Source organism: Marmota monax, unplaced genomic scaffold (assembly GCF_021218885.2).
Source record: "Marmota monax isolate L192 unplaced genomic scaffold, Marmota_monax_Labrador192_F-V1.1 WCK01_AAM20220418_F8-fsc00082, whole genome shotgun sequence".
NCBI lineage: Eukaryota > Metazoa > Chordata > Mammalia > Rodentia > Sciuridae > Marmota > Marmota monax.
In genome coordinates, this window is record NW_026695207.1 from 2,443,720 (window position 1) to 2,455,993 (window position 12,274).

At 49.5% G+C, this 12,274-nt stretch overlaps 1 protein-coding gene across 1 annotated transcript in view; it reads right to left on the bottom strand.

Moving 5' to 3' along the window:
• Positions 1-12,274, bottom strand: part of Adcy2 (adenylate cyclase 2) — a 377,019-nt gene that overhangs the window by 17,495 nt on the left and 347,250 nt on the right. Inside the window, exons 21-22 of the mRNA XM_046430364.1 lie at positions 8,696-8,842; positions 6,901-7,008 (exon numbers count right to left, since the gene is read on the bottom strand). Of these exons, the coding sequence (XP_046286320.1) occupies positions 6,901-7,008; positions 8,696-8,842 (255 nt within the window). The remainder of the gene's footprint in view (positions 1-6,900; positions 7,009-8,695; positions 8,843-12,274) is intronic.

Below are 12,274 nucleotides of genomic sequence, written 5' to 3' on the forward strand. Positions count from 1 at the left end.
GATGGGCTCCTCGTTGCTTTCAACGAGCACTTCTGCCCCTGGGTCCTGGCAGCGGCAGGAGCCTCCTCCCTGCTGTCTGCTCCTCCTGGCCCAGCGGGGTCCCTCTGAGGCTGCCAGCTCCCTGCTCACCCTGGAACTGCTACCACTGTTCATTCCCCACTCTGAACTCCGAGGGAGGTCCGTCCTCAGCAAGTGCCCCAGACCAGGCATGGGGTGGGGTGGGTGGGGATCCCCAGACTGCTAAATAAAATCCCCAACAGTCAAACTGGACAGCTCCTAATATACAGAGACCCAGTGGTGGAGGTGGAAGGAAAACGTTTCCTTCCATTGTTGCCAGAGAGCTTGGGCTTGCTAATACCCTGGGTGAGCAGGTGCAAGAGTCCTGGGGTGACTCACATAGAGCCTGGGATCAGGTTTGGCCTGGCAGAGGGAGCGGGAGAAGTGTGAGGAGTACTCACTGCAGTAGAATCTCAACCAGGGACTCAGAGGGCACCGTGGACAGGGTGGTGCTCCACAGGGAAATGCCCACAACCCACATGCCCAGGCCTGCTGCCAACTTGTTTATATATAGTAAGCAATCAAATACTAAGTGTATGTTAAATGATGTTTAAATGAAATAGCAATTTAAAAGGAAATAAAGTAATTAAAAAGTAGTAACAAATATTAAAAGTAATCACAAAACCTGACCCGCACCAGGGTCCTACCTTGATAAGGAGTGAGCGCCCTACTCCCTCTTGCTCTCTGCTCTTCCCTCCTCTGTGTCTGGCCCTGTAAGTCATTTCCTCCAAGAGTGTTAGAGGAAGGGGCATTAAGGTATCTGAAACAGTGACTAAAAGCCAGAGGTTTGGCTTCTTACAGTATGATGCAGGCATGGGTTTGAATGAAAGTCTTCAGCCCTGTGTTTTGGTTTTGATGCTGAAGTTCCCAGTAGAATTGATTTGGAAAAGATCAAAACTGTTCACATCATTGCTACGACCAGCGATGGCTCTGATTGAGAAGTTCGTCTATGAGCAGGTGAGGCTCTGGGGAGCCCAGAAGCTCCAGGCCACGGGCGCGGTGCAGACTGACAGCCAAAAAGGGCAGGCCAAGCGCGAGCCCAGCACCTGCTTCTGCCCCCCGGCTGGTCACTGTCACAGGCATGAAGACCAGGCAGATAGCCCACCCCCTTTCAGGAGAAGCCAGAAATGATCGTTCTTCAGTGAAATGTCCGTAAAAAAATACTGCCTTAGCCAAAAATACACACACGTGACAACAAGCTCGCTGTCAGGGCTTGAAGTCTAAAGGCCACAGAAAGGAACAGCTGGGCACTGCAAGGGGGGCTCTGAGGTCAGTGGGTCCTGGGGCAAAGTGAAGGGCCCAGATGGGGGCAAGCCCCTGCTCCTGTCATGCCGAGGCCCCCCAGGACATCTGGCCAGCCGGGCGTGTGCGTGGGACCCTGGGAGCAGGTCTGCTGCACGCCTGCCATCCCTGTGGTCTCCACTGCTCGACAAGCCCCGCTTCTTTCAAACAGCGATCAGTCCTGACATTCATGTCATCTCCCAGTCACTGTGTCGTCATGCTTAGAAGTCACTGTCTCATTCAGGAAATGGAAATGCAAGGCAGCTGGACGGCCTAGGCTCTGTCCTGACCGGGCACTGGGGGGCTCCTAGGCCCTGGTTTCTGGATGGGTAAGAATGTGGCTCTGGCAAATAGGAAATGCAGAGGTGATCACCAATGAAGGCTAAATTTCAAAAGGCTGTTATTCAGATGACTTTTGTATTTAAGAAAACCTCATTAATCGTTGGGAAGCCTATATTTTGTAAATTGGATTTCTTTTGTTACAAAAATAATTGTTTAAGCCATAAATTGTGTTTTGCTTTAAACTAGAGAAACAAGCTCTTAAGCTCATTTCAGGTAAGTTAATAAAGATTATAGTGACATTGATTTCTTATAAGATAACTATAAATATTAGCATTAACATTTTTTGAGCATGGTATTTTCCCCCAATCAAGTGTCATTGCACTTAAGGTCGACCTTTCTAAGTTTCTGATTAAAAGCTGTGATCATAAATAGCTAGTATCGAGTAGAAATTTCCTGCATGGATATCATAACGACATATGGTTTTCATTTATGTCAAACAAAGCCTTAACTCTGTTCCGTTGGAGAGGGCAACGGTATCAATCTGCAAAACAGAGTATAAACCCCACCGTCTCATCATTGCCATGAACGTTTATCATCTACCGTGGCCGAGGAGTCTGGTACATAGTTTTTATGTTAGTGTCATTATCTCAACAGCCTCATGAACTGGGATGTTCACTTTATGTAGAAGGAACATGGGACTTGGGGGACTTGGCGATGAGGGTAGTGAGCATGCTCATTTGAAAGCCATGCTCTTTCTTCTTCACCCTGAAAACACTCTCTGGTAACAGGTGCCTGGTGTGGAGTCACTTGGCAGTCAGGCCCGGGGAGGCGAGTTGCACTGTGTGGTGATGGGGGCAGAGGGATGGGATCCTGGCCAAGAGTGATTTGCCAAGGCAGGGCTGGAAGAACTTAGATACGAAGAGCTGGGTGCAGGGATGGCCGTGGCAGGTAGGAGAGGGCTGGCGAAGTGGCAGGGGAGAGAGGAGGAGGGGCGACAGTGTCGGGGGTCACCTTCCAGGAAAGTCGAGGAGCCTTGGTCCTGCTGGGGGCAAGATCTGGAAAGGCTCCTCGTGGGCTGGCACATCCTCGGCATGTGTCAATCATGGGATGGGGGAAGCTGGAGGAAATGGCCAGCTCAGGCTGCCCTCAAAAACAGCAGGCTTGGGGGTGACCAAGAGGTGGCTCGTAGCCGTCATGACAGGTGGGGCTGTGCTGGCTGGGCGCACCCCGGGTGGCAGGGAAGCATGCAGAACTGCAGCTGTTCTGGTGCCTGGATTGCAGGGAGAAGAGGGTGGCAGTTGGGTGGTGGCTGCAGGTGTGGAAGCCGGCTTGTTTGGGGAGCTGGGAGGACAGGAGGAAGACAGGGTAAAATGAGAAATCTGGGTGTCCACAGGAAGCTGCAAGTGACATCCCAGGTTGGCCCCACGGTGGCCCCACGGTCAGGTCAGTGGGTAATGGTTTCAGTGGGGCTCACAGAAGTAGAGGAGTGGAGAAGGTCTTGGGTGAGATCCTGAAGGAGAGGAGACAGTTAGAGAGAGAACATAATCTTGTTCTCCAGAGGGGGAGCTCAGGTGGGAGAGGCTGAGGAAGCTGGGAAGCAGAGGATTTCTGGGTGTTGGTGAGGAGTATCTCATTGCCTCCTCTAAGCACTCATCCTCCAAGTTCGGGGCCACAGACAGGACTTGGAGGATGAGTGCTTAGAGGAGGCAATCAGATTTGAGTTTTGTACTTTGAAAACAGTTTTGATCAAGAGTGGAATTTCTTCCAGGTACGGTGGTACATGCCTTTAAACCCAGTGGCTCAGGAGGCTGAGACAGGAGGATTGTGAGTTCAAAGCCAGCCTCGACAATTTAGTAAGGTCCTAAAACAATTCAGTAAAATACCCTGCCTCCAAACAAAATATTTAAAAGGGCTGGGATGTGGCTCACTGGTGAAGCACCACTGGGTTCAATCCTTGGTACCAAGAAAAAAAGAAAAAAAAAGGAGTGAAATTTCTGACTCTGGCAGTATTGAGGCAGAATTGGGGGGTGGGGGTTAGAGCAAAAGTCGAGGGAAAAGAATAAGGACAGTGGATGCGGACCGTCAGTGCACAGAACCCGACTGCGAACAGAAGAGAGAAGCCCGGAGACTCTCCTGAGGACCCTGGAGGCTGAGTGGGTGAGCGGCAGGAGGATGTGGTGGGCTGGAGGGGGCGAGGAGGGCTGCCTCTCACTCTGGATGTGGGATGTCTTCATGGAAATCAGGAAGATCCCACTCAGGGGCTCAGGTCTAGAGCAGGCGAGGCAGGTGACGAGGCTGGTCCCTGCTGGGTCAGGGTGAGGTGAGCAGGCACTCAGCTCAGGGTGAGGGGCAGGAGCATGAAGTTAAGGGGACGATGCTGTGGACCTTCGGGCCCTCCATATGCTCCTTGTCCAGAGCGATTGTATGAAAGGGAATGGGGAGGAGAAAGGGAGGGGGAGGACTCGGGACTGAATCAGGAACAAATTATATCCCATGCATTTCTAGAATGATCTTCATGTTATGTATAGCTAATATGAACCAATAAAACTGTAGAAAATGACTGATACCAAATTAAAAAAGAAAAGACGATTTACCTAAGGCCATCTGACCTACTGTGGCTTCAGTGAACAGAATGGATGTGACATTGCTCAAACAATCTTCTGTCCTCTAGGCTGTTTCCCCAGGGCCAAAGAATTCATGTCCCCAGACTCCTTCCTGTCCCTAAGAATGCTTTACCCTGAAAGAGGTCCTCTGTGACCTTCACAGAGACCAAAGATTCCAAGACCCAGGAAGACAGGATAACGGAAAGCAAGACCCACTGACCATAATATCTGTAAAACAATACAAGTTCCAATTAGAACCAGTCCGTGTGGGCCAACGTGACCCAGGGCTGCCTTTAGCATATCATTTTGAACTCATTAAAATGGTACAATCCCAATCCTCATGGGTTTCACTTGGGAACCTATGGATAAAATCATGAGCAGTAGGAACTTTAAAAATCTCAGGCAATTCTACTGTTAGTCAAAAGGTGAGGGGTGGTACCTGGGCAGGTCTCTAGAAACTTCCCTAAGACCCTCCCCCCTGCCAATACAACTGGGTAGCAAAGCACATCATTGCTCTCTCCTCTTAGAGATGACCCCTCCTTTATTCTTGAGAGTGCTTTCCTTCCTAATAAACTCTGTTATATTTTGACTACATTTCATATCCTGTCCAAAATTTTCTCCTGCAGAAACAATGCCACTCCTGGATTCTGCTGGTAATAGCTGTTGGCTTCAGGGGGCGCCAAAGAGCGCAGCAATCTTGACAAATAATATTCTAATGCCATGTTTTAAAAATCAAAACCAACGCAGAAAAATTCAGGGTGAACTGAAATAATGAAGTTCTAAAGAAAGTGCTGTAGGCTGAATTATCCTCTCCACCTTGGACTCCCCAGCTTCAGAGCAGTGAGCACTTAGAAGAGCCTGTTCTGTGGTCTGCTGCTACGACAGCCGCTTGGACGAGGACAGACCGTCCTGGCAATGCTGTGCGGAGCATCTTTGAGCCTGAGGCAAAAAGAAGATCGCCTGTTCCTGAATTCATGTTCTCGTGTTATTTTTAATGGCTCAGTTTTTCCAGGACTTTAAAGGCATTGAAAAAGTATAAGTTTGTTCCATTAAAGTCAGGAAAGTAAAATGATAATTAGTTTTCTTAGTAAGGGATTAAGGGATTTAAAATTCAAACAATGTTACATTTAAAAACCTCCGTTTTACATTTTCCTCTGTAATTTTTCAGTCCTTTAGACATTAAGAGTATTCACCATTTTTCGGTACTTCAAAACTTTAAACACCACCAGGTCCAGGATGCACTGTTTTCCTTCCGCCTTGGGCTCCAAGCTGGCTGGGAGGTGCTGCTCAGAATATAAGGGGAAGATCTCTCTAAGCTTTCTGGTATTGCTTGTTTCCTTTGCCTCTTCCACCTAGTACCAGAGCAATGCCTACCCATAAACATGACACTGAAACCCACCACCTGAAGAGGAGAACAAGTGGAACATGTATTGTCCCGTTCCCTTGGAAAAGCAGGAGAGTTACAACTTGAGACAGAACTTCCACCTCCTGTTCTTTGCCCAGGACTGTTAGGAGGGAAGTCAGACCGGTCAGCTGCTGGAGGAGCGGCTCTGCTCTGACACCTGGCCTCTGGCTCCTCCCACACCAGGTGAGTGTAGGAAGAGAGGACAGGCAAGTGGGGCTGGGCTGCTCCCTCTACCTGTCTTCAGAAAGCTGAGTTCTGGTAAGTTCTATTGCTCTGTGCTGCGTCCAGCAGAGGGCAGGCTGCACAGAAAACCTGTGCTGAGAGTCAGGCAGAAGATCCACTGTCCTGAGGGGAAAGAGGGGGCTTCCTTATGGACCCCTTGTCTACCTGCAAATACAACATGAAGATGATCTCCTAGGATCCCCAGTGGAGTGCAGATACCCAATTTTGCCCAAACCTGCTGGGAGCCATTAGCCAAGTAGGTATGACAATTTCCTTGCCAGCGTACCCCATGTTGCTGACATTTTGCAGTGACATTGAATGTAGGTGACCTTGCTCAAGGACCAGGGCGGATTAGGGTGTTCCCGGTTTAAGATAATCGTGTTTAGGGCGTTCCCAGTTTAGGTTCCAGGTTTAAGGTTTAAGATTATTCCTGCTGGGAATAGGGCGTATCCTGCTGCCTGAGTTCCCCTTGAGTTCTCACGGGATTCAGACAGTATATTTTGGAGATAGAAGCCCAGTGGAGGTGGATTTGGGCAGAGAACGTGGATTTCCCCAGAACGTGTTTGTAGATGGCTGATGTGAGTTCGGGAATAAAGAGTTGCTGTTTGAATCTACAAGCTGTGTGGTGGCTCGTGATTTTGTGCCCAGCCAGACTGCGGCATTTGTGCCCAGCCAGACTGCGGCACAAACCATCTTTTCAACCAAATTCCTATGTGACCAACTGGGTTTTAACTGCACAGCTTAAACAGAAGGACCAGGACCATCCTTACTGAGCGTCCTTTCATCTTCACTGCACTGCATATCTGTTATATAAGAGATATATGGTATATCTGTTCTCACCAGCTACCGACTGGCTTTTCTTATGTTCATTTACTAGAGCCCCAGGACAGACCCTCAGACCCTACGAAGCCTCCATAATTCTCTTTTTCATAGGATTGCTTAGATTGCTTAGGTTGTATACTCAGTGGTCTCTCGGTCTCTGTGGCTCCAGGATGGTCTGTGCACAGAGCCGAGGCTGGCATGCACAGGTGGTGGCGGACGCGTCTGTACCTGGGCGTGCTCCTGGCTGGGCACAGCGCTCAGACCCGTGGCTGCCATGTAGGTGCTGCCGATGGTCTTGATTTTTTCAACACCGCTGAATTTTGGCTTGGACAGCAGCTGCAAACGATGATAGTCATTCAGTTACTTAGATGGACATGGACCCAAAGCCAAGCCCTTCTCAAACACTAGTGCACAGCCAAGTGAACAAGGCTTGTCTCAACCACCGTCACCACCTTGACCTGGGACTTTGCTGGGGGAAATCCACAAGGGCATGGCCTTGGGAGGAAGAGAGCACAGGGAGTTGCTACCCATGAACCTGAATGACCTTGGCTAGAGAAGGAAACAGGGTAAGAAACGGCCTCAAATTTCCTGACTCAATGTTTGAAAAGTATCAACATGAAATTCTGATTCAGTGAGGGAAGTCTTCCCTGCAGGGTCAGGATGATATGTGACCAATGGTCAGTGCTGAGGATTGGACTTTGGCCTCAGTTGGAAAGAACAGAGATCTAGAAAGGCTCCTCCATCAGCCCTAATATTTCTGGTCCAAGTGCTGGTTGCCTTCTTCCCATGTGACTTCTCCCCATTCCATGACTTCAAGGTTTGGGATGGGATGACTGAAAGTTAAAAGCTAGAAGCTTCCCAGACAGAAGCTGTAGGGCAGAGGGAGGATGGGTGGAAACTCTGGAAGGTTCTGTATCTGCTCCAGAGGGGCAGGGCTCAAATGAATGGCACCAACTAAAGACCAGAGCCCTTTCTTGCTCCCTCCTCAATACTCCTGTTTTCAGAGAAGGCTCTTTTAGGGTTACATGTCAAAGAACGTAAGCCAGTGAGCAAATCCCTGGATTGCATATCCACATTCCCATTGTCACTTGCTCTCAGCACAAGCTATATTCCTGAGGGGCAGCTGAAGCAAGCTTGCACGACCTCTTTTTACTAGGCACCAGGGATAATGGTAGAAATCTTTGATTGTCATGACTTCTCCATGAATATTTAGGAAACCTCATATAGGATGGCAGTAGGAAAAAACACACAGGACTCAAAGACAGTCAGAACTAGGTTTGTCGTGATGCACCAATAAAAAATGTAAAAAGAACAAAAAAGAACTAGGTGGATTTGAAAACCATTGTATTATATAATCTCATCTCTGTATTTCAAAATTCTATGAATTAAGCTGAACATATGCTCATGGATGTCACTGTCCCTCTAGTTTGCATGATAATGATAAGAGTAGTGTAGTTGCAATACCCTTAAAACGGGAGACAGGTTTGTCCTTCTCAGAAAATTGAACATTATTCTCTATGTAGACAGAATATTGAAAGTTGAAAAATGACACCTATTTCAAATTCTAAAATGTATACTTTGTCCTTTCTAAAATATGATGCACTATTGTCAATAATAAAACATATCATTCATACCTAGCTCAAGTTGATGTCTGACAAAGACCTTGAAGTGTGCACAGACATGCCAACAATCTACTATAATAAATAGATTCATTATATTTTAACATATAAAAGGGTGGGCAAATATTGTCCCTGAAGGTTAAGACTTGGTAGAAAATTTACTAGTGTGCAGGATACAGATTTTGGTAGCTGTATCTAGCAATCATCATCAGCTTCAAAAATAAAATGTTTCTGTCTCTCCCAAATTATTGCTTCAATACAGCACATGTCTTAACTCCAACCATTGGAAGTTAAGCCAGAGGACATGTCTTTAGGTATGTTACTATACTGAGTTCACTGAAGTGCATTGGAATCTTGAAATGGGGGACTGGGCCCTGCCCTTGAGGGGTAACCCTCAGACCTACATCATCAAAGTCCGCGATGATCTCGTTCAGGAGCCGAAGGCATTCTAAGCCCTCCTTGTTCACATCTGACTCCGTGTAGAATTCTTTGAAATCCGGAATGGAGGCGAACATGACGCAGACACAGTCGTACGACTGGTGGTACAAGTCCTGCCGGGGAGAAGAAGAAGAGCTGAGCTCTAGGAAACCATCAAAGATTCCAGAGGCCAGGGCTGGCTAGGTGAGGATTCATGAAGAAGTCTCCTGGGTGGAGCACTCCTGGGGCCCACCCAGCCCCTGGCCGGCTCCACCTCGCTCCATGGAGGCGAGGCTTCGAATGAGCAGATGCAGAGACAGACCCACTCCCAGCAGCTAGCAGGAGGTGCCCCCAGTCAGATCTCTGTCATCTTTGTCTCTGATCACAAGCAGCCATGGGGTCAGGCCCAGGAAAGTGCCCTTCAGACAACCCAAGGAAAACAAAGTCAATTCCAAGATGACTGTGCTGTCCCCAAGTAACTTGTTTAGTGATGCTCTTTGGATGGGAGTTTTTTCTTTCTTTCTTTTTCTTTTTTTTTTAATTTTCCTCTTTATTGCTTCCTGGAAAGAGCAGATAAAACTCACCAAGCAATTTTTTAGTTACACCAGTGCGACTCAGGCCACTTTTCCTATTGTATGTTTGAACCCAGGGCCTCGTACGTGACAGGTGAGCACTCTACCGCTGAGCCACAACCCCAGCCCCTATCCTTGTGATTTTAAAGACAGAGAGAGATGCCCAGCTCTTCAACCGCAGGCAGAAACAGAACCGCAACATTGTGTCAACGCGACCCAAGGTGTTGCCATAACTTGCCAACACCCAGTGAGAGCTTCAGACTCGGAGGGTTTCAGAAAGGAAGGCTGTCCAGTGGGCTTGGGGCTGAGCAGGCATGGAGGATCTGCCTCCCCCTGGCACGGGCTCACGAGGGCATGGGCAGAACAGCCCGGCACCACCAGGGTCAGGGTCACAGTGAAGCACAGGAAGCTCCTGCTCTGCCCGGAACATTCCAAGGGTTCTGTGAAGCAAGATGGCTGACCTTGGGGTGGAGGGAACCAGTGGGGAGCTGTGCTTCCTGTGTGTGCCAGTGTGGCAAGGGAGCCCACACTCCATGGGTACGACTCGTGACGCTGCTATAGGACACCCATGTGAATCCCTGGGCAGGGAGTGGGCACTTAAATAGCATTACAGCTTTGAGGCTTGGTGGCCTCTCTGGGGGACTGTCTTCCCCAGGAAGTCTCCTACCGAACACTCCAGGGCCATGGCAATCCTACTGAAGGGCAGCCTCAGGGGAATATGAGACTCCTGCGGGGTCCTGTTCTCCGTGCCCACCAGCCTGCGAGGGCTCCCACGGGCGCCTCAGATCTGCGCTCACCGCGAGGACAGCAGAGCCCAGTTTTCCTTTCTATCCACACTCTGTACCGTCCTGCTGGCTCATTGTGCAGACCTGCGTGTTCTCCTCTGCAAAGTCGTTTTGTGAACCTCCATTTCCCTGGAAGACAACCCAAGACAACTGGGCTCCATCACACTGACTACAGCCAGGGAGTCGGGGCAACCCCAGGAGCCTGTTTTAGTTTGAAATGTCCATTTTATAAAAGTAGTGTAAACTTCGGTAAACCCTGCTCTTAACTAGAGGGGTATATTTAGCAAGCCAGGACACATTTTCTGGACCCTGCTTTTCACCACTGTCAGTTGACATTGACCAGAGCAAGCCTCAGAGGGACTAAGATGACAAACACAAGCATAGTAAGAGCCAGCACTTACTGAGAGCCCCACAGGACAGCACGGTGCCTCCCCGATCACTCTGGAGGCACTAGCTCTGCTTGGACCAAGTCCCACGAGGCTTGTGCTGTCATTCTTACCCACAGATGGGAAAACTGAGGCACAGAAAGGCTGGCCATGCGTGCAGTCCTCCCTTGTACAATCTACATTTACACGTTATCCTGAGTCTCCCAGATGACCATGGCTCTGCTACCTGGATTTGGGGGTAGCACGGAGCCCCCATCACTTGCGAATCTTGTGCCTTTATCTTTCTCTCTTCCCTTTGAGTTTTGAAGGCGTCTGGGGGTGGGAACAAGATGAAATGCAGGACTGAGTTGATTGGCAGTTTGGATCTGACACGTCCTCTCATTCTATAGCTCTTAACAGGAATGCATGGGGGAATCATCCATGGGTCTTCCAAGAAGGCAGACACATTGGCCTCCCACTGTTCAACAGAACCTCATCCCTGGGGCGATCCCTGGTCCCCTGGTCCTGAGACTCAGGGATTCCACAGGACTGTAAGTACTTGAAAGCAAGGGGACTTTTATGCTTTCTGACTTCTCTGGAGCCGACAAAACTTGCAGGGCATGGAGCCACACTCCTAATTCACCAGGGTCTCCCTCAGGCCTTTGGATTGGGCATGGGACTAGAGAGGACCGTGTGCTAAATGGTGGATGACCTGAGTTCCTCATACATCCAGAGATCTGGGGGTTGGGCTAAGATGGGTGGGCAACCCTTGAGGAGGTTTTGAAATCCAGGGTCCGGAATGGGTGGCCCTTCTCAGCAGATAGCCACCGGAAAGTATCATTGAGCTTTGGAATCGAAAGTGAGTTTGATGTCCTCTCAATACTGGAGGCCCAAGATGGCTACAGTTAGGCTCCTAGTGGACTGTTTTTAGTATGAAGCCAAGGTCATGGACACCCTGATTCAGCTTAGGTACTCAGGGTCATAAACACCTGAGCATCTGCCCACTTACGTAACCTGTTGGCACTGGGCTTTCTTTGTCTGGCTGGCATATCAAATAGGTCTATGGAAAGACTCAGGTGGGCTAGCTGGGGGCTGCTGCTGCCCTTGAATAAAGCACGTCTATTATCCCAGCTGTGCCTCACATCTCCTTTCACCTGCCAGATCCCAAATCTGTTTCCCAGGGGTGAGCCTCCGCCTGACAAATATGCATCCACATACTCGCAATCCACCGAACAAGCTCGGCAAGAGGTCACCTCAAAGCAAGTGTTTCCATGCTCACTGTCCTTTCCGTTTATTCCTTTTTCATCTCCTATCCAGGATGAAAACCTGCGACAATCGCAAGGCTCTTCTTGCTACTCTGGGTGACGCAAGGTCCTCTCATCGACACTTAAGCATCGAGTCCAATGAGCAGTCAGAGCTGGACCTGGTTCAGTGTGTGGCCTTTGCCCTTCCTCAGGCTGGGCTGACACGGATGGGAAGGGCTCCAGTTGGCTTCTATTCCCTCTGCCTGGTTCTTCTGGTTCCCTGTCTTGTACCAGGTTTTACAAACCCTTCAGGGTAGTAATAGGGAAGAAAGACGTAACTGGGACTGGGGCTGCAGCTCAGCTGTAGAGCGCTTGCCTGGAGTACGATGGCGTGACGGACGGATGAGGCAGGACGGCTCTCCACTGACTGCATCTCCCCGCGCACCCACACCTGGCTCTCCTCCTGGTGGCTCATGGATTGTTAGCTCCTACTGCTTACCCCGGACCCCCGTCCCTGGACGCTGCACCCTCACGCTGTGAGGAAGGTCATGTCTGCTCCTCCTGCTTGTCGTCACTCTCAGCCTGGGCTCTTGGGCTATT